The sequence below is a fragment of the Hipposideros armiger genome, unplaced genomic scaffold (assembly GCF_001890085.2).
Source record: "Hipposideros armiger isolate ML-2016 unplaced genomic scaffold, ASM189008v1 scaffold_419, whole genome shotgun sequence".
Lineage (NCBI taxonomy): Eukaryota > Metazoa > Chordata > Mammalia > Chiroptera > Hipposideridae > Hipposideros > Hipposideros armiger.
The window spans coordinates 790,432-817,788 of record NW_017731769.1 but is presented as its reverse complement, the minus strand read 5'-3'; the positions used below and the strand labels follow the sequence as shown (position 1 = coordinate 817,788).

The 27,357-nt window shown below is 59.1% G+C and overlaps 2 protein-coding genes across 6 annotated transcripts in view; one reads left to right on the top strand and one right to left on the bottom strand.

Moving 5' to 3' along the window:
• Window positions 1–8,929: 8,929 nt before the first annotated feature.
• On the bottom strand, window positions 8,930–26,147 carry LOC109394332 (extracellular matrix protein 2-like). Of its 3 annotated transcripts, XM_019664301.1 has the most exons (10): window positions 26,060–26,147; window positions 16,900–17,084; window positions 15,306–15,731; window positions 14,620–14,904; window positions 14,199–14,314; window positions 13,655–13,787; window positions 13,252–13,409; window positions 12,674–12,813; window positions 10,340–10,666; window positions 8,930–9,333 (listed from the first exon to the last, which is right to left on the bottom strand). In XM_019664301.1, exons 2-10 carry the CDS (start codon window positions 17,066–17,068, stop codon window positions 9,153–9,155), a joined length of 1,935 nt encoding a protein of 644 aa, XP_019519846.1. In that variant the 5' UTR covers window positions 17,069–17,084; window positions 26,060–26,147; the 3' UTR covers window positions 8,930–9,152. The 3 variants fall into 3 exon arrangements, with proteins under 3 accessions (XP_019519846.1, XP_019519848.1, XP_019519847.1); XM_019664303.1 differs by lacking the exon at window positions 15,306–15,731; XM_019664302.1 differs by lacking the exon at window positions 26,060–26,147 and having other exon boundaries at window positions 16,900–17,164.
• The window catches only part of HAUS7 (HAUS augmin like complex subunit 7), a 23,759-nt gene continuing 22,482 nt past the window's right edge, over window positions 26,081–27,357 (top strand). For 2 of the 3 annotated variants that reach the window (XM_019664307.1, XM_019664304.1), the window contains exons 1-2: window positions 26,081–26,223; window positions 27,168–27,283. In XM_019664307.1, coding sequence (XP_019519852.1) covers window positions 26,128–26,223; window positions 27,168–27,283 — 212 coding nt within the window. In that variant the 5' untranslated portion in view covers window positions 26,081–26,127. The remainder of the gene's footprint in view (window positions 26,224–27,167; window positions 27,284–27,357) is intronic. The other variant, XM_019664306.1, reaches the window with a different exon arrangement.

The window sequence follows — 27,357 nt, the reverse complement described above, 5'->3', positions numbered from 1 at the left end:
CCCTCCCCCTGCCCCAGGCACATAGCAAAGGGACACACGCTCTCACTCACACAAGGGCCCTTGGCGTCTCTGCGCAGGCACAGCCTCAGAGAGTCAAACTTTCCACTGCCCAGATGGGGACACTGAGGCCCAGAGAGAGGCGGGAACGGGCTTTCTGGCACTGAGCCGGGCAGAGGAAGGCGAGAGGGCAGAAATGGAAGGGAGATGAGGGGGAGGTGGCCTTTGGTTGCTAGTCCAGTGAGTGGCCCCTGAAATTCTGTCCTGAGCCCGCCCAGAACCGGTGGCAGCCTAGGCCTGAACAAGGAGGTGGTTCTCTGGGATCAGGGAGGCAACGGTTGTGGATTTCTGGAAGGGCTTGATCTAGGCTACTGAGCACTCTGGAAGTCCTCCCCCTCTCCCAGACATTTTCCCCCTAAAAAGAGGAACCCGTCCTGTCCGTGTGATCTTAGGATGGGACTCAGTAGGGAGCTGGCAGAAGGGCAGCACAGATTCTGATGGACCTCCCCAGCTTGCCTGCCCGGGAGCGCAGAGAAGCTGAGTGGGAAAGCTGATTCAGAGAGAAGGAGCCTAGCGAGTCAGCCTTCTTGCTCAATCTGTGCAGGTCCCCTAGGATGCTAGAACTGCTCTGTGGGTGGGCACCTCCTCAGGGCTGAGCTCTGTGCTGGCTACTTACTAACTGGGCCAGTGTGCCAAGCATCCCAGGAAGAGACCGTCATCAGCCACAGCACCCATGACACACATGCGATCACTGGAATCTTGGCCACTTTCTGAGGGCCCAGGCAAGCCCAACTCCACCTGCATAGCCCAGGCCCTCCCTGTCCAGTAGGGTCCCATCCCTCCTCTGGTCCGTGTACCCATTGTGCAGTGGGGCCAGGACGGAGCCATCCTTGGACGTGAGCTAACACTGCATTGGAGGAATTTCCGGCGGGAGCAGCTTCAGGGAGACAAAGGTGAGGGTTTAGAGCAGTGGGTCTCAACCTTCCTAATGCCGCGACCCTTTAATACAGTTCCTCATGTTGTGGTGACCCCCAACCATAAAATTATTTCTGTTGCTACTCTATAACTGTCATTTTGCTACTGTTATGAATCGTAATGTAAATATCTGATATGCAGGGTGCATTTTCACTGTTATAAATTGAACATAATTAAAGCATAGTGATTAATCACAAAAACAATATCTAATTATATATTGTGAAATATTTATTTCTAATTACAAATAAATGAAATTTTGTCTTGAAGCATGGAGACGGNTGTCTCGGTTCCTAAGACCATCGAAAATATGTGTTTTCCGATGGTCTTAGGCGACCCCTGTGAAAGGGTCGTTCGACCCCCAAAGGGGTCGCAACTCACAGGTTGAGAACCGCTGGTTTAGAGGGAGTGAGAACCTGAGGTCGGAGCAACACTGAGATCTGCACAGGAGAGTAGGAGCCTGAGAGTGAAGGCACTAAGGCAGGTGACGCAAGACAGAACAGAACTCCGCTAAGACCAGAAGGGAAAACTGTATATAGAGAGGCAAAGCTCAGCAGGCTGAAGCCCAGGGGAGGCCAGGGAGAGGAGGGTTCAATGGGTGGAGAACAGGGGTGAGGTCTGAGTGTCCTGCCTACCTGGCCAGCTGTCATTCAGTCATTCAATGCTTAGCCCAGGGCCGGCAGGTAGATGGGGTCTAGAAAGCTCTGCCTGGGGGAGAGGCTGCGCCCAGGCCCTCTTCCTGTGCACCAGCATCATTTCAGGGCTCTCAGGCAGGAGTCAGAACACATGGTAGCCTGACCAAGTTGTGGTGGCTGCCTGCAACAAGCTTCCAGGCTAGGCCACGGATAAGGGAGAGATGGGAAAAGCAGGGTCCAGGTTGGAAGCTCTGGCTCTCTCTTGTTTTTTGGGGGCAAGGCAGTTGCAAATGGTTGGGACCAGGAGACTGGAGAGAACACACGCCCTTCCAGACAAGGGGAGTCAGTTTGTCTGCTTGTTTGCTTGTGTGGTTTTTTTCCCCCCCTATTTATTGGAGGAGACATTTCATCATCTCTGGTAGTAGAAAGGCTAATGTCACGAGGCCCATTGTAGCCTCCCCAAGCTTTAGCATCTGCAGTCATGGCCGGTAGCAGGAGAAAGAGGCTCCAAAAGACGTAGAAAGCATTGTGTTCCATGAAAGAAGCCTGTCACAAAAGACCACCGATTATATGATTCCCCATGAAATGTCCAGAACAGCCACATCTGTAGGAACAGGGGAATGGGGGACGGAGGGGTGGCAGCTAAAGGCATGAGGTATTTCTTTTTGTGTTTGTTTTGTTTTTTGAGGTGATGAAAATGTTCTAAAATTGACTGTGGCGATGTTGCACATTCTGTGAACACACACTAAATAAAAGCCACTGAGTTGTATGTATGTATGTTTTAAATAGGCGAATTGTATGGTATGTGAATCATGTCTCAATAAAGCTGTTTGAGAAATGGAAAAAAAAATGCAAAAACATAAGGTATGCTCATTGCCCAAGGAGCCCCACCTGGCCTCGTGCCCCCAGCCAGCCCTCCATTGCACCCTGAACTGCTCTGGTGGCTGGGACCCCAGGAGCTGTCACTCAGGGCCTTGGCCTTCAGGACTCCCAGTGCCGGTGAAAAGAGCCCTGATACAGTGGTCAGGCTTTGCTGGGGGAAAGCCCACTCTGGGGGTCCTGGGGGATAGGCTCTGAGCTCTGTGGGGAGGGAACTGGGGCACTCTTGTTTCTTGCCTCTCCAGGGCCCCGCACAGTGCCAGAGGCTCAGGAAGGCTTCCTGGAGGAGGTGACTTGGAGCAGAGGAGTAGGGAAAACGGACGTTGGTGGTAGAAGGAAGAACACACAACAAGGTGTGGAGGGTATGGGGAGCAGCGGGGAGAGAGGCACTGCAATTAGGTGGGGAGGCCGAGTGCTGGGCTAGCCTGTCTCCTCTGCACAGTGCTAACCCGGGGCTGTTAGCCTGGCATGTTCATAAAAGGAGCGTGGGGGTGGCCATAAGGTGACACCCTGCATGAGGCACATACACACCTTGGAGCTCTTCCCCGTACTTGGGGGATGCGTCTGGGGCAATATTTCTGTAAATACGGTTCTTGTGCCTGGAAGGCTCTTGTGTCTGTGGTTTGTAGTCTGCAATAAGCCATAACTGCACGCCCGGCCCAAGGCCCACTGAGTCACTCGGCCTGGCCCTCTAATTTGGGGGCCACTCCCAGACCAGCCAGGCAGCACCTCAGTCCTGGGCCTCCGCTCCCCGCCCCCTCCCTCTCCCCAGGCCTCGGCAATCTCTGCAGCACAGGAATAACCTGGACCCCAGCTGAAGTGCGCTAGGAACAGCACGTCCTTGCTGGCTAGCAGGAGGCAGTGGCCTCCTGCCCTCTGGCCTCCCAGGGCTGGGAGGAGGCAGCGGGAGGCAGGGGAGGGCAAGCATGGGGGGCAAGGCAGGAAGGAAGAGAAGGCATTTCCTGAGGCCCCAGGCTCTGGAGGAGGAGGAGGAGGAGGAGGAGGAGGCCGGTGCACAGCTGTCTGAGCTCCACAAGAATGAGTGGCAGGACAGCTCTGGCCAACTCATGGGGGGCGTGGGGGTTGTGGGAGAAAAAACCCAGCTCCCATCAGCATGAGCCTGAGGGTGACAAAGGCCTTCTCCCAGCATGCTCTGCACTTCTGAAACATTACCGAACAGGCCCCCAAAGTCCCAGCCTAGACACTTCCCCCAAAGTGCTGCAGAGGCCTGAGTGATCCTGCTGGCACCAGCCCGCCCCTCAGCCCAGGATGTCCCCCAGCCCCCCCCCCAGCCCCCGAGGAAAACCCTTTCCCTGCCAGATGGGGCCAAGAACTTGACCTGAGAAGGAGCCCTGAGGCTGGCTCAGGCTTCTGGGGAAAGCCCCCAGGCCACACTGCTGACTGGCTGCTGGCTCAGAGCAGCCCCCTTCACCTAGCCTTTGTTGGGGCGCTGCTGCCCCAGCCTGGGGCCCCAGAGTGCAGGACAGGTGCTTGAAGGTAGTGGGCGGAGTGGGGTGTAGGTGGGGAGGGGGCGTTGGGGGGTAAGGGCAGGGAGTTGAGAGTAGGGTGAGGCAGGACTGGTGAGCAGCTGTGGGGGGGGTACTTCGGGCAGGGCAATCTAAGCCTGTTGCCACCCTGTGTGTGGAGAAGGGCCTGGAGTCAGCTACAGCCCGTCTGTCCCTCCACAGCTGCCTTACAGCTCAGCTCTTCATGACCTGGCTTCAAAGCTAGAGGGGGACGCCCAGGACAGAAGCAGGGCCTCCAGAGGGCAGGCTTCAAGCCACCGGTTCCCTGTAGGTGGAAAAGTCCGCCTGTGGTGGGAGTCCCTGGAGGGGAGCGCCTGGGAGCCTGGGAGGTGGCCTAGTGGGCAGGGCTCCCAGGGGCTCGAAGGAGGCCCTTAAAGAGGGGGCAGCAAGGAGAGTGCCCTCTGAGCTCCAGCCCACTCAGCTGCTGGCCCACGAGCCTCTGGGGCCTAGAAAGAGCAGCCAACCTGGAGCTTCAGGAGACTTCTGCCAGCCTCCTTCTGGGGTCATCCTGGCCTCCCTGCGCTGCTGTGTCTGCTAATGTAGCTCCCTGGTCGCTCCTGCCTCCTCACATTGCTCCCTCTGTCTGTTCTTTCTGGCTTCCCACTGCTTTTTCGGGTCTCCCTTCTGCCTCTGTGCCATCCTTGGGCACTGAGTCAGTCAGCCTTGGCTTCCATTCTTCCCCACCCCCGGGGAGTGCGTGTGCTGCTGGACCAAACAAGGACATGTGTGCAGAAGCATGATAGTGACCAAATGTGATGAGTGCTTAGAAAGAAATAGTGGAGGCCTAGGTGCTGGCGTGGGATGGCGGCACAGGGGGAGCTTCTAGGAGGAGGCTGTTCTCCAGCAGTGCCTTCTAGCCCCAACCTGGGGTGTTCACACAGGGCTCTGGCAAAGCCAGCCCGGTGAAAGGAATGTTGCCCAAGGGAGACCCCTTACACCCCAGCCTCCAGGACAAATCCCCTCACAGGGACACATCACACATACATCACGGTCATTTCTTGAGCATGTGACCTTGCCTGGAGCTCAGCTGAGATCTCTGAGAGGGTGCTCAAGGCTCCTGGGCGCTGCAGCCCCTGAACCCAAGTTGGTGCCCCCAAGTCCATGGTCTTGTGTAGGCCTCACTCACAGCCTGCAGGCTTTATCCATCCCCAATCTCTGCACCCTCAGGCGCTGGGCAGGGGAGGGTGAGAGCCAGGCCCACAGTCACCAGGGGCAGCCCCGCCTAGCTCACGAGTCCCTAGAGGCCAGAGTTGGGACATCCTGGAACCCCAAGGTGGCACGTATAACTTGTGTTCAGGAGGACCCTCTGGGTGCAGGGACCATTCCCCACGAGGCTCATGCTAACAGGCCCCAGAGGGAGCCAAGCTGCTGCTGAGTGGGCTGAGCCTCCATTATCTGGAAGCTTCCCAATGCTGATGGCCGAGGTGTGGCTGGTGAAAGCTGGCACTCTCTATGCCAGAGCTTTTTTTGACCTTCCCCTGAGGACATAATCACACAGTGGCTCTCCGCCCCGGGATGCCAGGGCTGTAATTTCAGGGTCCGAAGGGGGCTCCGTGGAGGCCGGCCTGTGACTAGCTATCTTTAGAGAGGCACGGTCTGGGGTGTGGCCAGACGAGGGAAGGTGGACAGAGGGCTGTGCCACGGTGAGGCATCTGTGGGCCGCCTGCAAAACCTTTGAGACACCCCAGGGCCCCCATGGTCTTCTGCTGGGGGGCAGGCCAGGCCCCAGGAGCAGAGCTCGAATCTGCCAGCTGTCTTCAGGGCCAGGAGGCTCTGGTGGGGGCAGTGGGTGAGGGCAGGTGCAGTGGGGCCAGGCAGTCAGTGCCTCTTGGCCCGGCCCTGGGCGGCTGCCATGGTGGTGGAGGCTTGACACAGGGAACACCAGGATGTACGCATCCTTTGCGTCCCTCTGCTCCCTATGCTCCTTCCTGGGCCTGTTTCTCCTGGGTTTGGGGGCTGGAACCAAGCTTGCTGTAATGTGGGGTACAAGGCAAGAGGAGGAATGGAGCTGGATGTGCAGGAGGCTAGGCAGGGAGGCTGGCGAAGGAGCATGTGGCTGGCTCTCAAGTGGGGGCGCTGGGGACAGAGAGGCGTAGGTGGGTTAGAGAAGAATTTGGAGGCTGATGGGCAGGGCCCTGGGTTTGTGGCTGGGGTGTGGGGTCAGAAGAGCAAGATTCCACCAGGGTCCCCGAGAGGAGACATCAGTCCAGCCCCAAGGAGTGCACCACTGCTCCCTGTCCCCATTCTCTGCCCCTCACACTTGCCAGCTTATGTGTCCCCCTCTTCATCCCCACTGTCCCACTGTCCTTACCCCCAGTCCCACCCCTACCACTTCCTATTCCTGTCTCAATCCTGGGGCCAAAGAAAGCCTCCCTTCTTGCCACCTGACCCCAGTCATCCCTGCTCTGTTGTCACCACCATCACAATTACCACTACAGTGTCCCCCCAGACGATCTCCGATGGAGCCAGCACCTACCCTGAAGGGGAGCACAGTACCCAGCACCGGGCAGGCATGAGTGAGTGGAGGATATGGGGTGAAGAGGAGGCAGGCACAAGGTGACAGGCAGATTCGGTCCTGCCACCAGATACCTGCTGCCCTGTACTGGCTCTCCTGGCTGGGGCTCTGGCTCAGACGTCCCCGGCTGGGGTGCTGGCCAGGCCCTCTCCCTGGGGGGCACACTGTGCTGCCATGGCCACCTCCCTGCTAGGACTGAAGCCCCTGGCCTCCAGCTGTAGGCACCCCCAGCCCTGAGCTCCTGGCCCTCTTGGGGAAGTATCTGGCCTGAAGAGAGAGCCCTCACTCCAGCCATGTCCTCTTGGCTGGGAAGCCCCAGCTAATGATATATAAAGGACCGGTTCCCTTGCCCCAACTCAGGAACAGCTCAGCTCCAGAGCGTGCATGGGGCTTGGCTGGGCCTGCATCGTTGGTTGCAGGCTCAGCTTCTCCCTGGGCCCATTCCTGCTCCTGTCTTCCCTCCCCCAGGTGGTGGCCCCAAGAGCCTCCCATTGAACTTTCTGCATACTAATCCTCACCTCACCTGTTGGCTCCTCAGGACCCTAGTGGCAGGCACCTACTAGGGGCTCTGCCGGTGTCTGTGCTGCCTTGGGCCCATCTTCCCTCAGGGCAGTCATAGAAGAATGGGCCTCTGGGCCTGGGTTCGGCCCACCTGACAGCAGCCCCCAAGGGCATAACAGCTTCCTGTCTGAGAAGTGGAATTAACCTGGCCACCACCTGTGGGCTGCCTGCTCCTCTGTCCCCTGCCCTCCTCCACTCCCTACCCCCACCTGGCAGCCATGTTACCCTGTCCTCTAGGCTTTCTGGCTTCATCTGCTAAGTAGAGGTAAGAGCAGCAAGGAAGGAGGGGATTTGCCTTGACAGAAATTCCTGTGCCTCCCAGGGCCTGACCTCTGTGACTGTGGGGACGGAGGCAACCGGGGGAGGGGGGGGCACTGACTGGAGCAGGAGGGGTGGGGAGGAGGCGTGAGAGCTGGGAAAGCAGCAGCCTTCTCCATCGGGGCCAGCGCCTCAAGGGCTGCTGACCTCTGACCCAGCCCAAACAGGAAGTGCCATATCTGTGGGCCCAGGCCCTGGAGGAGAAGGAATGCAGGGATGAGTCCAAAGCAAATACTCCGCCAGCTTCCCAGGCCTCTCCCCGACCGCTGCCAGAGTCTGGCCCTTTCTCTGCTGAGAAATGGGGGAGGTGGGGTGTGGTGGGGGTGGGGATGGGTGGCTACAGTATGGGACCTACGCAAGGCTCACAATTCCCAGGCCCAGACCTCAGCCAGAGGCAACGGCAGGGCAAGGTCTCTGCAGTGGGCACTTGGTGCCTGTCCTTTTCCACTCCACCCACATCCAGCATCACTGAAGGCTGAGGCCAGGCCGGCTCCTATTGCATCGTCGATACCTATCACTTGGCTGTGTCCCCCAACACCATGAGGAGCCCCCCACTCCCAGGGCAGGGGTGTGGCCTGCTATGCTCCCTGCTCGTTGTGGCCCTCTTGCTCCTCACCCTCACCAGCACCAGGCATGGTGGCATCATGAGCTGTCAAGGCTGACCCAGTGACCCCATCCCAGTCTTGGTGGCTCCCCTCACACAGGCAGGGCAACTGTTCCAATGATGTCATGGGGCTCCACCGACCCTGTGTCCCCACCCAGCACAGCTGGCCAGCCATCGGCAGGGCTGAGCCCTCACAGCTGGCTTGTGTCTGCGTCTGCCTCCCCCACCAGGCGGATAGTCAGCAACTTTGGCCAGGGGTGGTTGCCACCAGGTCCCCAGGGCTGGGCCTGGCCTCCCACAGAGCAAGTGCTCCTTCTCCAAGAGTCGTTGAGCAAACGCTGCTCCCCACCCTCCCCTGGCACCAGGTCTCATGAGGGCACATCTGGGTCCCACATCCTTGGATGCTTTTCCCTGCCCTTGAGGGCTGTGGGTGAGGTCCTGGGGGACCCACAGGCTAGCCTCGGGAAGGGTGTGCATCAGGGATGGGGGGAACCAGGATGACGGCCCTGGGACCTGCAATAGGGGAAGAGGGAGAGGCAAGGTGCCCCCTGGCCTGGGTGTAGGTGTGGCTATTAATAGCTCCAGGACAAAAGGCCGGTGCCAGTGGCCTCCCTGTCAGCCTGCTCTGCCAGCCAAGCCCACCTCTGTTTGTCCATGCCCAGGATGGGGACACTTCCTGGATGACAGTTACTGATGCTGCTTTGAGCAACTGGGAGGTGAGCCTGGCCCCCAGATGGCTTGGGGACTTCAGGACCCTGGTCAGAGCAGGTGGGGGTGGGGAAGCTCTTGGAGGAGCTTGTGGCACCAGGCATTCTTACCCTCCTGCTGATGAAGCAGTGTCCAGGACGTGTGCCCTGGGGACCCAGCATGCACATGAGGCTTCAATCAAGGAGGGAGAGAGGGAGGCTGGTGGAGGCTTGAATGAGACGCATTTATTATGTTCAGGTCTGAACCAGCACCGCATCCCACTGGGCCGTTTACTAAGGAAGGGGCCTCAGTAGTCAGTGGGAAGTAGGAGTGTCTGAAGAATCAGGGCGCTCTAGATCTTTCTCCCAGTGGTGCAAAGGTCATGTGGAGCTGGGCCGGAGTCCCTCCCCCCCCCAGTCCCAAAGGAGCAGGGGGTGAGGATGTCCGGCAGGGTGGGGCTAGGAGCCCTCCTCCTCCCCCTGCTGGGGCTGGAGGACCACGCTATGGTAGGCCCGGATGCAGGAGAAGGCCGTGGGAGGGATGCGGCGCCTGTCGATGAGGTTGTTCTCCAGGTGTGTGGAGATGAGGTTGGAGTCCTGGGTCACTCGCGTGTCACAAATGGAATTTAGGGGCACGTGTCTGTGGAGTGGGGGTGGCAGGGCAGAAGAGAGGAGAAAAGACCCCAGAAAGGGGAGGCAGGCATTACGCAAGAGTAGAAAAAGAGAGGACCCCACAGTGAGGGAGCAATGAGACCGCCACGCAGAGACCAGACCCAGGGTGGAGGGGCAGACAGGTGTCTCAGTCCTTGTTGCTCTGGGCTGGAACCCTCCCGCCTTCCCCTTGCCCAATCCCTGCCCAGATTCTGCTGTCCACAGCCCTCCACTGTTGCATTATAGCCGATTCCGTTACCACCCCCTACATTAGCCTCTGACCCATTAGTAGAGAGAGTGTCTCGGAAAACTGAGGCCGGATGGAATGATATCTGTAAAGCTCTCTCTGGGGGAGTGTCTCAGGTGACTGGGACCTATTGGAATGATAATAGTTATCTCCCCTGGGAGGATACAGTAACAAAGTGTCTTGGGGCTATGTGGAGGAAGTGTGAAGGCACAGGATGTGCTGGAACACAAAGGGAATGCTAATGGAAAAGGTCTTAAGGCACACATAAGTCACGGGTTACAAATTGATTGACAGCTATGAAACAGTTTCACTTCTTTTCAAATTTCTCAATAAAAGCCATGCGCTGACCCGATTCGGGGCTCACTCAGTCTTCTCTGGCTGAGTCCCTTGGTCTCGCTCTTAATCTTACTTTTGTCTCTTGCTCTTCTTCAATCTGCGTCGCCCCTTAAGAGAAACCTATTTGCCCTTGCCACGCTGGACGTGACACTCCACCTTGGCTGCCCAAGCCTGCCAGCCACTGGACACAGCCTCCCATCACACCAACCAAGATGGGTGAATGGGGGCGGTGAAGGATTCCCCTATAGTCCTGCCCTCAGCCTCTGAGGCCAGAATGAGGAGTTCACAGGCCAGCCCTCCCTGGCCCAGCTGGCAGGCAGGGCCTCATGGCCTCAGCCACCCCTTCCTCCCTGGCTGGCAGGGGTCGGGGGAGAGGTGAAACAGCAGGACAGGCGCAGGAGGGCACCCCTACCTGATCTTGTTGTGGCTCAGACGCAGCACCTGCAGCCCCTTGAGGCCCAGGAGGCCATGTGGGATGGCCTGCAGCTGGTTGTGATCCAGCAGCAGCTCAGCCAGGGAGGACTGCAGGCCCAGGAAGGACACGCCATGGATGCCGTCGGCACGCAGGCTGTTGTGGGACAGGTGCAGGAACTCTAGGCCAGGCTTCATGTGCGCGAACACATAGCCAGGGATGCGCTCAATACGGTTGTGGTGCAGCGTCAGGCGCCGGAGGCCCCGTGGCAGGAAGGAGGGCACGTGCACCAGCCGGTTGTGGGACAGGTCAAGGGTCTCCAGCTTCCTGTGGGGCACAAGGGTGCGGAGGGAGCTGATGGCACCCAGCTGCGAGCGCAGCAACAGCTGGAGCCCAAATCGGGGTCCCTGGTCCAGGCCCAAGAGGAGAATGGTGATGTGCCCCCAGACAGAACACACAATCAGAGCTACACCTGACAAAGAAAGTGCAAGTGGAGGTGCCTGTGATCTGGGGAAAGAGCTGGGGGCAGCTGAGCTGTCACCCATCTTCCCCACTTAGGCCTGTCCCTGCTCTGCTCTTCCTTGGCCTCGCAGCCTTCTCCTCTTACCACTACACTCTCTTGTCCTCTTCCTGCCTCGCCCGGGCTAAGCAGAAGAGAGACAGGGAGGTAGAGAAAAAGAATAAGGCTCTCACAGGGTCAGGGCCAGGGGACCCCAAGGAGACTCAGGGAGGCAAGCGGTGAAGCTCAGGCCTCTGAGAGCCCGGGTCGCTCCACGCTGGGTGAGGACAATGGCTAGGCAGGAAGAAGCAGGAGCAGAGGGTGGTGATGCTTTTAGAAGGGGTCAGAGCAGGGAAAGGGGCTTCTCTCAGTGACACCCCCCAGCCACTGTGGGTGGGGTCAGCCCTTTGGCCTTGGAGTCCATGCTGTCCTCAACCCATGAGGCTGGGGGCTCCGGTGCCTCCTTAGCCTTCGGAGACAGCAGCCCCCTCCCCTTCCACCATCTAGAGAAAAACTGGCCGGCACTGGCCCGGGCTTGACTGGCCGCCAGCCCCCTGCCCAGGCCCCGAGGCGGGAGTGGAACAGCAGCTGGGCGGCTCCTCCCTAGGCTGCTGTCTGCTTTCTTTTGCCCCCTTGGCAAGAGGGGGAGAGGAAAAAGGAATAATTAAACCCAAACGTCTTGGTAACTTTTTCCTGGAACACGAGGATGCAGGGCAGGAGGCTCTGGTCCCTGGAATGGCAGGTCAGACTATCTGTTGACCCCTGTCAGTCTCCCCCACTCCCACCCCACTTTCCTCAGTGGTGTCAGACCCCAAGGATTGTACCTCCCCATCCCTCCCATTGCTCCCGGGACCACGTCCTAACTCCTTAGGCCTTTAAGGATGGGGGTCTCCTCCTGGGACCCTCCTGCCCGCACCCACACCCAACTGTCTGAACCAGATCATGGGGACTTATCCTGGAGCCTTCCTGTAGTGGGGTGAATAGTGCCCCCAAAAGATATGTCTGCCAAGAACCTGTGAATATGACCTTATTTGGCAAAAGAGTCTTTGCACATGTAATGAAGTTAAGGATCTCGAGATGAGATCATCCTGGATTACCCTGATGGGCCCTAAGTCCAATGACAGTGTCCTTATAAGAGACAGAAGAGAGACACAGACACAGAGGAGAAGCCAAGTGAAGAAAGGCAGATACTGGAGTGATGTGGCTATGAGCCAAGGGACGCCTGGGCCCACTAGAAACTGGAAGGGCCCTCCCCTACAGCCTTTGGAGGGAGCACGGCCCTGATGACACCTTGATTTTGGACCTCTGGCCTCCAGAACCATGAAAGAATCAATCACTGATGTTTAAGCTGCCTAGTTTGTGGTACAGTGTTACACTCATCCCAGGACACTCAGACACTTCTCTTTCCTGAGCCCTACCATTTCTTCCTGCCCCTGTTGGTTCCTAGCTAAACCCAGCACCAAGCCAGCTCTTACTGCTTGTGCTGCCCCTCCATCCAGGCCCCCAGCACCTCCCAAGTGAAGTTCCTGGGTGCCTGCAGGGCAAGTCCAGGTATAGGTGGAGGAAGGGGTTTCTGTGTCTTTGGGGATTTTGCCAAGTGGGAGGGACAGGGCAATCTTGGAGGAGCAGGTGGCTGAGAGCTCAGGCCACCGTGAGCCCTAGGTGGGGAGACAGGTGACCCACTTGAGACCAGGCCCAAGCAACGAGGCCACCCCCAGCCCTCTCTGCCCTCCCGCCTGACTCTCTGGGTTCCTTTGGCATATCTTCCCTCTCTGGCCTCCAGGTGCCCACTGGGGTGAAGCTTGGGTGGTGCCAGGGTGGGTGATGGCACTCACGGGAGATCGATCCAAGCTCGGGGCGCCAGCCGGTCCTCCTGGAGCCGGTTGTTGCTGAGTACTAGCACACTGAGGCTGCGGCTGCGGTTCAGCGCACCCTCTGTCACCTCCTCGATGACGTTAGCACTCAGGTGCAGCTCCTAGGGTCAGGGCTTGGAGTGAGAGGCCCGTCTGCAACTCGCTGATGGCCAGGCCCAGCTCCCTGCCCCCTTCCACCTGGCCCCATCTGTGGTACTCAGGTACCACTGTCTCTGCTCCTCTCCTGGCCATGGTCATCTGTGCAAAGGATCCCAGCGACACCTGTCAGCCATGCCATGGCTCCTCAGGATCCCCCACAAGACAGGCCCAGAGAGTACTGCCAAGCACAAGGGGACCATGTGGCCCAGAGAGGGCATGGGCCTTGCTCAGGGACATTCAGTGAGTTCAGGACAGTCCTTGAGGCCCAACTCTGGGCTTCTGGAAGGTTAAGTCAGGGGAAGGCGAGGCCTTTGGTGTTTCCCCATGGGGATCTCTGCTCACCAGCAGCAGATCATTGGGTCACAATGTTGCCTCTCCCAGCCTCAGGTCTCCCAGCTCACCTGCAGGGAGGCTGGCAGGCCAGGTGGGATGGTCCGCAGCCGGTTCCGGTCCAACCTCAGGTAGAGCAGGTTGCGTAGCGGCTGAAAGGCCAGGGGGAAGATGTTCCCATCATGTAGCTGGTTCCCTTCCACCTCCAGCGTCAGCAGCTGACTGAGCCCTGCAGGGTGGGCAGGCAGAGGGGCACCTGAGCCTACTGCAGAGCTCTGAAGGCCTACTGGGAGCTTCCTGCTGTTGCTCCCTTCGAGGCCAAGGCTGCTTTCCCAGGCTGGTGCTCTTTCCTCTGCCTTCCAGCCAGGCTGCCCTGAGCGGACCCTCCCCTCACCCGCAACTTTCCGAGGCCTCCCTGGCTGCTCAGGCCTGGCCCTTCTGGTCCCTGCCCCCAGGGCCTGCCCGACCCCGAACCCCGGAAGCTGCTGTGCTGCAGGCCCTGCAGGAGGTTGTCGTTGAGTTTGAGCTCCTGCAGGGAGGTGGGCAAAGCTGGCACTGTGGACAGCGAGTTCCCATCCAGGTTCAGCCGCTTCAGCCGTGTTAGATTCTGGAAGTGTGGGGGGAAAAGAGAGGGCTGGGGGCTGGGGTGCTCTTCAAGCCAGGACTGGGCCTTCAGGGCTAGGCCTTCTGGGTGTGGCTTTGGGCTCATCCCGCCCAGGGGCACACCTATTGGGTTGCATCATGGCTTTCTAGTTCCCACTTGGACCAGGCCTGTCTTTCATTTTTCCCAGGTGTGCTGCTCCCTCGTGGGGCCCAAAGATCTGTGCTGATTTCCACCCTGCCAGCTATGGACCGTGTCACCCCAAATCATCCAAGCCCACCATACTGGGTACTCTGTGAAGTGCTTCCTCTAGGACTTATTCCCCAGGCAGGGTGGGGCAAGGAGCAGTGGACACCTGGGGCCATTTTGGACTGGCCCAGGCTCCCTGAAATAATAGGCGGAGGGGCCGCTGCGCACCTTGAAGGCATGGGGGTGCAGGCCTCGGGCATCCAGCTTGTTTTTGCTCAGGTCCAGCCACTCCAGATTGGGCAGTCCCAGGAATGTGTGGGCCGGGATCTTGGCAATTTCGTTCTCTGTGCACACACATGGGGCAGCCATATTCCATTCTCCCTTGTCCCCCTCCCCTGTGCCACTCTGTACCTCCCCCATATGGGCCAGAGGCAGCAATGACACATTCCTTGAAGGAACGAGCTCTTCTGGCTGTCCCAGGTCAGGGCATCTTCTCATTGCCAGCCAGGACCCATGGGAAGGTGAACCATTTGTAGGGCACGGTCGGGCAGCAGCCATAATGGCCAAGGACCCACTAGAGGGGGAGCCTGCGTGTGTGGCTGTCTCACCCCTGCTGCAGGGGTGGATGTAGGGGACAAAGGCCACTCACCTGCCAGGTAGAGTGTGGTCAGGCCAGGGTCAGTCAAGGCAGGGACATGTTTCATCTTGACGTTGCTGCAGGCAATGGCGGCCTGGGCCAGGAGACATGAGGCTGGCAGGGAGGGCATGGCCTGCTCCATGATGCCCAGATCTGCAGGCCCACGCCTGTACCCTCGCCCGCTTCCAGGCCTTTTCTGCCCTCGACCTGTGGTCTCCAAGGTGCTGCTGCCACTGCGATCTCGGCTGTGGGCCTTCTTTTGATGCCAGCCCCCTGGGCCAGGTTGGCGGGAGGCCCCTAGAGGATGAGATGCAGCCCCAGACCACTCACATATCTACAGGGGCCTGCTGAGGGGCAGGACCTTGCCTGGGGCTCTTAGACATGCCGGGGACTCAGCCAGCAGGGCTGCAACACCAGGCCACTTGGAGCTCCTTTCCCTGGACACCAAGGGCCAAGGCTCAAACGGGAGGCCTGCGGGGGGGGAAGGGGACCTGCCATGGGGAGCTCTCCTCCTGCTCCACACGCGAGGGTACTAGGCTTGGGTACATTGAGAGTGGGAGTGGGGTGGAGGGTGAGTGGCTGGTGATGTTGGTGTGATTGGTGGAGGTTGGACCAAGCCTTCACCTCTTCAGACTCACTCATGGCCCATCACCCCCACAGGCTCCATCTGGGGGCTGCCTGCCCTGGCTGGTCCTCACCTTTGGGGGGCTTCCTGGGCTTCAGGCCCTTTCTCTTGGCATCCCAGCCTCCTGCCTTCCTTCCCTGGCCCTCTTCAGTGGCCACTGCCCCCTCTTTTGCTCGGGGGGCCCTGCTGGTCTGCAAGGGCCTGAATTTGGCAGCCCAGGGCCTCGCTGCCTCAACCCCCACTGTCGCTGTGGCCTGGGCCGGGGCCTGCTCAGGGCTGAGCCCCTTGCTGTGACTCTGCTCTTGCTCCCAGGCTGCTGGGGGTGACTCTTTCCTCTGGGCCAGCCCTGGCCTGGCAGGGTCCTTCCAGCCAGGGACCAGGGGCTGGGTGAGGGGTCCATGGCCACTCTCCTTGGAGGTGGGCCGTGCCTGTGGCCAGTCCAGTTGCCTGTCCTCAGGCCTGTCCCGGCCGCCGCTCCTGGAGATGGGTTGCACCTGACCTGCAGAAGGAGCCGATGTGGGCTGAGGTGGTCAGGATCCCTGCATGGCTGAGAGGCAGCACCTCTTTCCCCGTAGTGGGGATGTCAGCTGCAGGCTAGACCCCCCCTTCCTCCTTCCCTTTATGCTCAGGCCTCAATTCTGCTTTCCTCTTCTTTACTCAGGAGCTCTTGTCCTTCTGTCACTGACCCCCAAGGCCACCAAGTATCAGAGACTTCCTGGTCTCCTCCCCACCTTTTCATGAGACCAGAGTTGGGGACCCCGAGCATCAGCGTCACCCTGCCTGCCTCCCAGAGCTGAAGCAGCTCTTTAGTACTGGTGACTCTCCAGCCTGTTCTTACAAGGCACAGGCAGGCCTCTGGCCCATAGGGGTGGGCCCAGGAGAGCTTCAGGGCCCCTTGGCAGAGGAGCTGGCCTTGCTCCTGTGCCTCCGGGTCCTTGTGGGTGCTTCCTGGGCAGGGAGGGTGGAGAGCTAAAGGGGTCACTCCCACCTGGCAGTTTGCTTTCAGAGGTGGGAGCGCCAATGCCTGCTGGGAGGGGAGGTTGTTGGGAGCAAGGCGGACCCCAAGGCCACCTCAAGGGGCAGTTAGCCACTGCAAAGGAGCGGCAATAGCCCCTAGGCCTCGCCTCCACTGAGTGACAGCCCCCCTTAACCAGCGCTGACCATGGGCCTGCCCTGCAGATCAATCCTCTGGCCCCTCCCACCCCACCTCCAGGCCTGGAGATGGGCCACCAAACATGGTGCCAATCATTGGCATATGAGACCGAGGCCGCACTGTAGCCAGTCTCCTGGGGCTCCTTGTGCCACCCCACACCAGCCCTGGGCCCCCCCACTTCTCCCAGTCTCCCCAGCAGGCTTAGGGGTGCCGGCTCAACTCTCCAGCCAGCAAATTCAGATCCATTCTTCCAGCCCCAGCTGCAGCAGCCCCTCCTCCTAGGGAGGCCTCTCCCTTCCCCTGCCCCCACCCTGGGTGATGGGGACGAGGCTTCCCAGAGTCTGCAATCCCTCCTTGCCCTCCAGGGAGGGTTCTCTTAGGCCCATGGACCCCTTCCAGCACCCCCAGCAGCCAAGTTGGGCAGCCTCTCTCTCTGCGTAAGCCCCAGGGCTTACACTAGCGGGGCAAGGTGCTCCCTCCTGCCAGCCTCTTCCTGCTGGTGCCACCTACTTACCATTGGGGGTCCCAGGTGGGCTGGGCAGCGGTGGCGGCTGTAGGATGGGTAAGCCCAAGGGGGTTGGTGGGGCCGTGGGCTCTCTCAGGCTTGGCCCCTGCTTGGCCAGGGCCCCTCCAGGGCAGCACCCCACCCAAAGAGCCAGGACAGGGAGCAGCATGCTCTTCATGGCCACTGTGCTTGGGCTGCAAAGGCGGAAAAGATGAAGAGCTGGGAGAGGTGGGAGCGGCAGACACACGCAGGATGGCACGCGACAGTCCCGCTCCCTGAGCTCCCTGCCCTGGCTGCAGCACTTGGAGCCTCCCACACCCGCCCTGGCCCTCCCCCAGGAAGCCCCCCTCCAAACAAACACCTCCCCAGGCCTTGCCCCCAACTTCCTCCAACATCCCCTGCTCCCACCTGAGGAGAAAGAGAGATTGATTGTTTTCTTGGACCAGAGTGCTCTTGCTCTTTTTCCATAAGGCCTGCATTTATTCTCCACTGGCTCAGGCTCAGAGGCCCCCATGAATGGGGCTTCTGTCTCCACACACAGTGGGCCTGTGAGGCCCACCACAGAGCAGGCAGCCCACCTGAGGCTGCCAGGTCCTACCTCCACGGCCGGGAAAGGAGAGGGGGCGGGTGCCAGGGCCACCTGGGAAATGGCGGCTCTGGCCCATTCGGAAACCTGTGGGATTCTGCCATAGGCGCCAGTGCTGACGCCTCCCAATCCCAGCGGAAAGAGAACACGTAGGCAGAGCTAGATCGGCAAGTGTGGACCCCAGCCCTCAGGGCCCCAAGGCCACCTGAGCACAGGCCTACCTTTGGTCAGGGCCGGAGTACACTGCTCAGCTCCTGGTCCTTCTACTGGCTCCCTGCCTACCTCTGGGCAGTGCCTTTCCCTCCAAGCCACCACATCCTCCTTTGTGAAATGGAGAGAGTTACAGGTACTGTGGTCCCCTGGCTGTGCCCCCATCCCCACATGGAAGTATGTGTGGACCAGGAGCTGCCAGCTTTTCAGAGACCCTTGGCCTGAGTGGCCTGGTCAAGGCCATCTCACAGGTACCCCCGGACTTCTTGGCCGAGAGTCCCAGGTCCCAGTGTAACCACTGTCATCAGGCACTCCCCAGATGCCCCCACGTCTCACACATGCCCTCTTGGTCAGGATGGAATAAGGTAGAAAGGAGGCCAGGCCCGAGGGCAGGGGCAGCAGGGTGGAGCAAAAAGCAAAGGAGGCCACTGGCCAACCCTCAGAGGGCCCCAGCCCCAAGCCCAGCTGTGGGAACGGAGGGCGGGGGGTGGGGGGGTGCTGGCCAAAAGACCAGGCTCACTACGTGGCTCTTCAGGGCCAGCATTGAGGAAGCTTTTCCTACAGCTCTGTCCAGCATTGACTTATGTTTGGAAGCGATTTTTAAAAATGAGTTAATTGTGGGCAAGGCTTGGGTGGAGGGGAGGGGGGGAGGGGCAGGATAAGAGCAGGGCTGAGAAGGGCCTAGGGAAGGAGCCTCCTATCACCACCTGGGGTTCAAGGTCTTTGTGTAGGGGCCACATGTGAGTGTGTGAGACCCCGGGGGGTGGGTCAGAGGGGAGTCCCCGGCAAGTGGGTCTTCAGTGAGCACCTCAGCATCTGCCCACTTGGGTCTGGGGAGCAGCAGGCAGAGTGTGGCAGTGACACGGGGTCTGCTGGCTCCCCATCCCCTGTCCAGTCCAGGGCTCTGGTTTACGGCCTGAATTTGGGACCAAGCCACGCACAGACCAGAGACAGGGACTGTCTGGGGAGTGAGCGTGAGCAAGCACTTTGGGAGCCAAGGATGAAGCCATGATTTGCCTGTTGGTGACACAAGATGTCCTGGGCTGGCGATCTGCTGAAGCTGGGAGAGGGGAGTACTTAGGCTTAGGAGGCCTGAGGTATGAGAGTAAGCAAGATTTGCCCAGGGATAACTGGAAGACCGAGCACCCTCCCCTCCCCCCAGTACAGAGAAGAAACCAAGAGTGGGTCGGGCTCACCCATGTCGGGCACCAGAAGCCAGGCCTCCTGCTTTCGCCTGAGGTTGGGGTAGGACCCTGCTTGAGGTGGACCCCTGGAGACAACTGCGGTGGGAGTCCTGGCTCTGACCCTCCCCCTGCCTGGGGATGGATTCTGGAATCCTGGCCCCCAACCCATTTCCCCTGTTCGCTGCTCCCCAGGCGCTGACTAAACATCCTGCCATCTGGTTCCCATTAGTTGGGCTGGGGGTGGGGGGGGGAAGCCTGCTCCCAGGTTTCTTTGGCATAGCCGCCTGGAGGAGGGAGGGACCCCGGCTCCTACCCACCTAGGCAGGAAGGGGCGAGGCTTGGCCAATCACTTCCCCAGTTTCTGTGGAGTCCTGTCTTCAATGCCCTTCCCCCACTGGGGGCCCAGTGGCCACCTGGCCACCTACTCTGTCCAGTCTCAGGGCGCCCGGCCATCATGGAGACCTTGAAGGAACCCCACGGAGCAGAGCCAGCCTGTGGGGGGCTCGGCAGAACCAGAGGTACCACCCGCGCCCCGCCTCTCCTGCACACAGAGCTCACTCATGGACTTGGGCTGAGGAAGGCAGGGCTCCTGGCCAGCACTACCCCGAGCCTGGTGTCTGGAGCACAGGGTGGGAGAGTGTCGGCATTTTCCAGGAACCAGGGATGCAGCCTGGGGTTGCTGGAAAGAGTTTTGGGCTCCCAGCCTGCCCTGGACAAACCGGCCATGTGATGTTAGGAGCAAGCCTCCCTGCTCAGGGCCTCAGTCTCCTCGTCTCAATGTGGTGGACATGGGCTCCTTAGAAAGTTCTAGAGTCTGAGAGCTGGAAGGGGCTTAGAAAAGCTGCATTAGCTGATCAAGATTGCTTGTAGCTGCACAATCCCAGAATTCTAAGGGCAAGGAAGGGATGCGTGCACCTTTTCCTCCTGCCCTTCCCTTCCACATGGCCACAAATGCGTGCACACACATGCCCTCACAAGTCGGGACTCAAACAGGCAGCCTGGATGATGTCAAAGCAACGCTCTTCATCCCTCAAGACTCCTTAAAACTGCACAGCTGAGAGCTCTCCACCTACTAAGTGAGGACTGGACAACAGACTCTTCACTTACCAAACATTCCTGAGCCCCTGCTGTGGGCCAGGCACTGTGTGGTGTAATGGTGAGTCACATGGCCAGCTCCCCTGTACTCATGGAGCTGACTGTCCAGTGGGGAGCAACAGGGACCCCATCAGAAAGGAAAGGGGCTGGCCATGGTGATTGGAGGGAGGGGCACGTTTGTTTGGGAATCAGATGAGGACTATGAGCAGGTAATTTTGGATGGAGATGTGAGTGACAAGGAGATAGCCACGCAAAAGGAGCTCCAGTAAAGTGCCCTCCAAGAAAGGAGGGACATCCAGTACAAAGATCCCAAGGCAAGAAAGCATTGGGCCCAATGTGAGAACCAGCAAGGGGACCTGTGTGGTGGAGCAGGCTGAGTGAGGGGTGAGGTTGATGAAGGGCAGGAGGGCCAGCTTGACAGGGCGTCCAAGGGCAGCAGGTTGACTTTGCCTTTGACCTTGAAGGAAATAAGGATTCACTGTGGACTTTTGAACAGAGGACTCAGATGATCTGACTTACATATAAAAGGATCCCTGGGGCTGCAGAGTGGAGCACAGACTTGTTGGGGGGCACAAGGGCAGAAAACGGGAGCAAGTGTGGAGGCAACTGCACCTTCCATGGGAAAGGTGATCATGGTTGGCCCAGGGTGGACACGGAAGGTGGGAGAAGTAGGTGGAGTCAGAATTGTGGGCAGAGTGAGCCTGGGGCAGAAGCTGGGGAGTCCAGCTCTCCACCTGTCAGGTGTGAGGCAGGAGATTAAACAGCAACAGAGTGACATCTAGAAGGCAGCTCAGTGTATGAATCTGGAGTTCAGGGCTAAGGTCTAGGCTGTTAGTCCTGCCCTCCTACTATTTGTCATTTGACAAGGGCATCAAGCCCCTACTACGTGTCAGGCCTTCTGTCAGGGCCCAGGGCAGAACAGTGGTTCTGCAGACAAAGACACACGCTTGCAGTGACCCCCAGAGCATGAGAACATGCCCATTCTTGAGCCTTTCACATTGTGTCTGAGTAACATCAATCAAAAGCAGCATGTGCAGGCGCGCATGTGCACACGGGTGCTAGGTCTACCCGTGGGGTGCATGTTCACACATCTATGGTATATAAATCAAGGTACAGGGGCCTTTTCCCTCTTCAAGCTTTGAGAAGAAAAAAGCCAAACTTTCCATGCCCTATTCCTGTTGCCAGCAGTTCCTTCCCCAGAGAAAACCCATCTTGTTTTAATGCCATTGAAACCTCAGAGGATCTGGTCCCAATTAAATGACTTTTCTTGCAGATGTGAGCACTAAATACATCAGGCGATCCAGACTCATGAGTCGTGCTTCCTTGCCCGAGACCTGGTGTTCCTGAGCAAGTGAGTGAGAGAGAGAGAGAGAGAGAGAGAGAGAGAGACACGGAGACAGAGACAGAGACAGAGACAGAGAGAGGAGGAGGGAAGGGTTACACAGACCCCCAAACGGGACAATGATGGCTGGGGATGGGGTGGTGGGTAGTAAGGAGCATTGGTAGTCAGGGAGAAAGGAGCCAAGGCCTTCAGCTGCTGGGGTGAGGGCATCCCTGGGGAAGGTGTCAGTGAAAGGTGGGCTGGAGGGGGCAAAGTGCAGCAAGGGTGGCTTTGGGGCAGAAAGGTCCCAGGTTGGGATGTGGCTGGGCGGAGGGAGTAGGGCCATGATCGGGGTGGGGGTCAGGTGGAGACCACTTTACCATCCCACTTCCCCCTCTGAAATTCTAGTTGGTCCCTGCCAATAACGTGGGGCCCGGCTTGATTCCCTGTGGAAGCTGCCTCAGGCAGAGGGCAGAGGCTGGGCAGAAACTGGGGCTTGTGCTCGGCTGGGGTCGAGAGAGCCAGAAGGGGAGGTTGAGCGCCCCCTCCCCCACCCAGCCTTCCAGAGTGGGCAAGTTCATGTTCCAGTCCCAGCGCCCGTGTTTCCAGCTCCAGACGCATGTGACTCAGCCCTGCGAGCCTTGCCAAGCCGTCTAGACCCGAGTGTCTCCCCGCGGATGGGGCCATCCCGCCCGCCATTTCCTCTCCCGCCTCCCGGGGGAGGCTGAGCCCCCGCGCACTTGCCACTGAGCGCCCCCACCCGCCCACTCCTCTCTGCGCCTTGCACGTCCTACTGAACCGCTGCAAACGCGGAGCAGCTGAGAGCAAGGGTGTCAGCTGGGAACCCAAAGGCCCCCAGGGACCCAGCCTGCTCCCGCACGTGTAGGGCCTGGAGCAGGAAGACAAGTGAAGACACTGGCCCTGGCCTCGCCCCTCCCACGTGTCCGTTCCCACCCCAGGCTGCATTGCGGCCGGAAGCGCACTGGTGGATGCGCACGGCCCACACAGCCTGGCCCTGTCCATACCCCCCCCCCAACACTTCCGGACCTTGAAGCAAGATTCATCCTCGGAGGGGACAGACCCTGGGAGTCGACTGGGATCTGATACGGGTCCTGGGCACATAAAATGTGCTCTTGCAGGAGCTTGTGGCCTGAGAGGGGGGGGGTGTCTCCTTGGTTCCCAGGGCCCATCAGAGGCAGGACGTGGGGGCGGGCCCTAAAGCAGGAAGCCCCAGGCAGGGACAGGTTTGACACGGTGCAAGGGCAGTACTGCCTAGGTGTCCCATGGGCAGGGAGGCACCTGCGCCTCTCGAGGGCTGGCTCTCCAGCTGCCCTCGCCTTGGGTTGTCATGGTCCCTGCCCCAGCATAGGTACTAGAAGTGACAGGAAGAGGAGGCCAAGGTCCCAGGGTAGCAGCTCTATCCTAATGTGTCAGTAGACTCCCAGTGTGGACACAGGCCTAGAATGAGAGCATTCTAGAATTGGCAGTCATCAGTCAGCTCCTAGGTTGACAGTCTCATCCACTGAGTGCTAGGACTAGAGACCACAAGACACCCCAAGCCTACACTCATGGCAGGCCCAGATCTGTCAGGCCCATAGTGGCAGATCTGTAATCCTCCTGACTTATGCCATCTCAGTAGCTTGTGTTTGGCCAGGCCAGTCCCCAGGGAACTTGGAGTGGGCGAAAGACAATCACCTGTGGGAAAGTCAGCTTCATTCTTGTTCCAGGAACCCTTCCGGTCTCATTGCTCATGTTAAAGCTTGAGGTCCCTGCAGCCTTGAAGCTCTTCCTCATCTCATTTGCAAGGGCCCCTCACTTTCATGTTCACCCCTCATCCGATAACTGGATTCTTCCCGTGAAATGTCCCACACACTCCCTACTTGCCTTTTCAAGAGCCTGCATTTGGTGCTCACCAGAGGACACGGTGAAAAGCCCTTTTAGCTCCTTTTCTTACTGGGAAATCTCAGGGGGTGGGGGTGGGCTGGAGGGAGCCTTGGTCCCTTGAAGGCTCCCCCCTTTGTGGGACGGGAGTTGATGAGGCCCGTGGAACAAGGCCTTCAACCCTGTTGGACGCAGCGGATGCGAATCTGTCTTCCTTGTTGGAGAGGTAAACCCTTGAACTTCAAATTTGATTGGTGATGTCTGTTAGGGCCCCCCACCCCGATTCAGGTGCACCCTGCACCCTGGGGTCTGCTGCTCAAGGCAGCTGTAACAGTGGGGTTGATATGTTCTCAGGGCCCTGCCTCTTGCCTGATGCCCTGCATAACTCCCACCAACAGCCCACGGTCCAGGGCATGGAGGCCGTTAGGTGAAGGCACCTGGTTGGCTATACATTTCTGTGTCCGCTGCACAGAGTGAGGTGCTTCATATGGCAGCTGCCTCGGCCTCCACTGCCTGCCAGCCCATCCCTGGCTCAGTAGGGCTAGTGCCTGTCAACTGGTCTCATTTTCCAACCTGTTTTCCAAGCACTGACATATGGCTGAGGCCCTGCTGGGACCCATGGCCAAGTTTCCCCCATGATCAGGAGGTTGGCTCTTGTTCGGTGCAGTGCCTGGGTCTGCCTAAGGCCCTATAGTCTCCGCCAATCCTCCCCACACCTCTGCAATACTCCACCCACCCCCACCAAGGTGGATGGGTACTTTAGCACCATTTTCAGTCCCTGACCCAAACAGGCCTTCCTCACAGAGCCCAGGGGGCTCTGGGCAGGAATGCCCCTTAGAGAGCCATCCACTCCTTCTTCACTGTAGCAACCCACCCCTCCACATCCTTACCTGCCTTCCTGGGCTTGCACACCTCCCAAGACAGGGAGCTCCCTCCCTTTCCAGGCAGCCAGGTACTGTTTAGACAGTTTCTTGTGGGAGAAGTGCTTCCTTGAGCTTGAGTCCACTTTCCAGAAGCTTCTACTACTTAGCCCTTTCTTCCTCCCTCCCTGAAGGCCCAGCAGCCTCTGTTCCCATCCTAGCCTTCAGCTTTTCTGGTGGAGGATGCCTGGGAGGTGCCATGATTCGGGGTTGGTGGGGGCAGGGAGGTTGCAGCCTGCTGCTTCATCTTTAGCAGCAATCTTCATGAGCCGAGGGCTGGCCTAGCAGGTCCTCCATGTAGGGGGATAGACCCCATAACCCCTCAGGATGGTCTTTTCCCCTCAAGGCCCTGCCAAAACCTCCACATCCCATCCTGTGCCATAGACAGAGCTGCCGAGTTGGGGAAGGGCTGCTTAGAGTACTGGCTCCACCGGGCTGGGTGGAGAAGGGGAACTTTCCTCTAGAAAACAGGGACTGGTTTCTTCCTGATCCTCAGGAGCAGAGGATATGGGGAGGGTGGTGGAGGCCACCACACTGCCGTGGTTTCTCCCGCCAAATTCCCCAGTCCTAGGAAAGAGCCACATAAAAACCCACAAGAATTTGAATGTCTGAGCTGGGGCTGTGATTTAAATGAAATTTTTTAAAAAGAAAGAAAAACAAAAACAGAAAAGGAGAAAAAAATAAATAAATAACCCCAAACCCCTACAGCCCTCAGCTGCCAGAAGGGCCCAAGGCAGCAGCTACATGGGGAAAAGGGGAGGGGGTCTTAGGTGCTTTACATGTCCCTGGGCCCCTGGGCCCCTGGGCCTGGACTCTTTTCCATTCAAGCTCCAAGGCTCTGTGTCCTCAAAGTAGCTTGGAACTAGATACCATTCAGTAGGGTATCAGGCCCTACCCCACAAGGCCAGGCTGGTGTCCCTTCCTGTTAGCCGAGGCTTCTGTCCACTCCCTCCTCCCAGGTCGGAGCTGAGCCCTCTCCTGTCACTCAGTTGCCTCCTGCCAGTTCCCTAGGTCTCCGTGCCTCTGGACTTGTCCCCTGATCTCACCCTCCAGGAGCTAGCCGAGTGGGGCACAAAGGGGGGATAGATTCTGGAGAGGATCCAAGAAGGTTGGCAGCAGCTGCCTGCCGCTGGATCCCCACTTCCTGGGCACCAGCCACCCCCCACCCAGCTCCTTTCCACCTAGTTTGATCAGCAGGTCCCGGGATGCGGGCACTCACTGAGCTGGGAGCTTTGGAAGTCTAGGGTAGGACAGTCTGACAAATTTCATTCCAGACTCATTGAGTTTGAGGGGTTTGAGAGATGCAAAGCAATTTGTAAGCGGACAGGGCAGGAAGGAGTCCCAGAACCTGCCATGGAAGTCAGACAGGCTGAGGAAGGAGGAGGGGGAAGTAGCAGTGAAATTTTACATAGTGCTTTTTATGTGCCAGGCACTGTTCTAGGTATTTCATAGGAATCATTACCTCATTCCATCCTCATAGCAACCCAATGAGGTAAGTGCTCTCATTATCCCCATTAGGTGAGGGCAAGGAGGCACAGAGAGGTTAGGTAACCTGACCCACATCTCACAGCTAATGACCAGTGGGGGCGGATTCGAACTCAAGAAACCTCCCTCTAAATACAGCTGTGAGTGTGAGAAACAGGAGATACAGCCTCGAGCTGGGAGATGGTACGCTCAAGTCCCAGTGCCATTCTGTCCCCAAGGCTCCCCTTCATCCTCCCGGGGAGAACCCAACCAAGGCAGGAGCGCCCTCTCCTGGAAGATGCTCTTCCGGACGCATCCTCCCCGGCCGCCTTCAGGGTCTAAGCGAGCGAGACTTGGTGACAAAGAACCCACCCCGGCTCCGCCCACTGGCCCGCCCCAGCCCCTCCGTGCGGTTGGCTCTGGGGTGGTGCCGAGGCATGCGCGGAGCCGTGACTCAATGGGAAGGCGCGATGGCAGGGAAGGGAGGGCCTTGGTGTAGGCGGCCTACCTGTGATTGGCAGCCGGGCCGGCCAGTGAGCCTAGGGCGTGGGTGGGGCGCGGCTCCAAGCGCGAAACATGGCCGGCCTAGAGGCTGGCGAGAACAGCGGCTATGAGGACGAGGACGAGGACAGCGTGTTCAAGGCGGGCGTAGAGGTGTTCGCGAAGCTGAAGGTTCTGCGGACCCAGGGAGCCATCCAGGGCGGTGGGGCCGGGCGGCGGGGAGCTCAGGGCCCCTAGCGGAAGTTGGCGCCGCCATGCGCGCTGCCCGTATCTCCGTTCCTGGCTGCACCCTGTGTCCCGCTGTAGGGGGCGGCTTGTGGGGTGTCCATCTTTGCTCCTTTGGCGGTCCCTGGCTTTCGCTCTTGCTTTCTCCATGGTCCGCGCCTGGTAGTTAGGGCAGACGATGCGCGTGTGCTGCTGCTTAACTTTTGTCGCCTGGAACTCTGCAAGACCTAGCTGGGCGTGCAAAGCAAGGGCAGAGATGCGAGGGCACAGGTTTTGGCCTCAAGGAGCTCACGGGGTCCAGGGGAGACAAGCGGGCAGAGCCTGTGATCCCTGTCACAGGCCAGTGGTGGCAGTAGTGAGGAAGACGGCCGCACAAGGTCGGGTAGTAGTCCCAGATCCCGCTTGCCCGCAGCCCGGTCCCTCCTGCCCCCGCCCCTCCCCTCCCCTTCCCTTCCCTCCCCTCCCCTTCCCTTCCCTCCCCTCCAGGGAGAGCCAGCCGGCCCTCATTCCCCCTGATCCTTTGGTCCCATAGCCGGGAGCCAGCATCGGCATCTCAGAATCTCGCAAAAGCCCTTACTTGCTACTAGATAAAACTGCTACGTGAGCCCAGAGGGAATGTACTTAGAGGAGGTGGGGTGGTAGGCTGCCCGAGATGGGGGCTGAGAACGAGAGGCATTTAGGCCTGGGCAAGACGGAAGGAGGGTGCTGCGGGCTGCCGGGCGTACACGGTGGGGGTGGGCAGCGTGCGTGCCCTCTAGCAAGTCTGGTGTGTGCCTGGCTGCAGTAAACGTGTGTGAAGGAGCACCAAGGGCATGAGCGCAGAAGTGCACTGCAGCCCTTCAGTGATTCCGGCTTTCTAAAGCTTCCTGGCTTTCCCTTTCCTTGCTTAGGACCTCAACTGCCCCTTCCTCGAGGGTCTTTATATCACAGAACCAAAGACCATCCAGGAACTGCTGTGTAGCCCCTCTACGTACCGCTTGGAAATCCTGGAGTGGATGTGTACACGGTAATGGAGTTGTTCCTTCCTCCCGCACTTCCAGGGCACACTGGGCACCACTCAATCCAGCTGGGTGAGATGGG

Excerpts from the sequence above, each read along its gene's own strand:
- LOC109394332 (XM_019664301.1), bottom strand. The coding sequence starts at position 17,068 with ATGAAGAGCATGCTGCTCCCTGTCCTGGCTCTTTGGGTGGGGTGCTGC. Across the intron at positions 14,315-14,619 it reads GACCACACTCTACCTGGCAG|AGAACGAAATTGCCAAGATC; the intron begins GTGAGTGGCCTT and ends GTGTGTGCACAG. Across the intron at positions 10,667-12,673 it reads CGAGCTTGGATCGATCTCCC|GAAGCTGGAGACCCTTGACC; the intron begins GTGAGTGCCATC and ends TGTGCCCCACAG.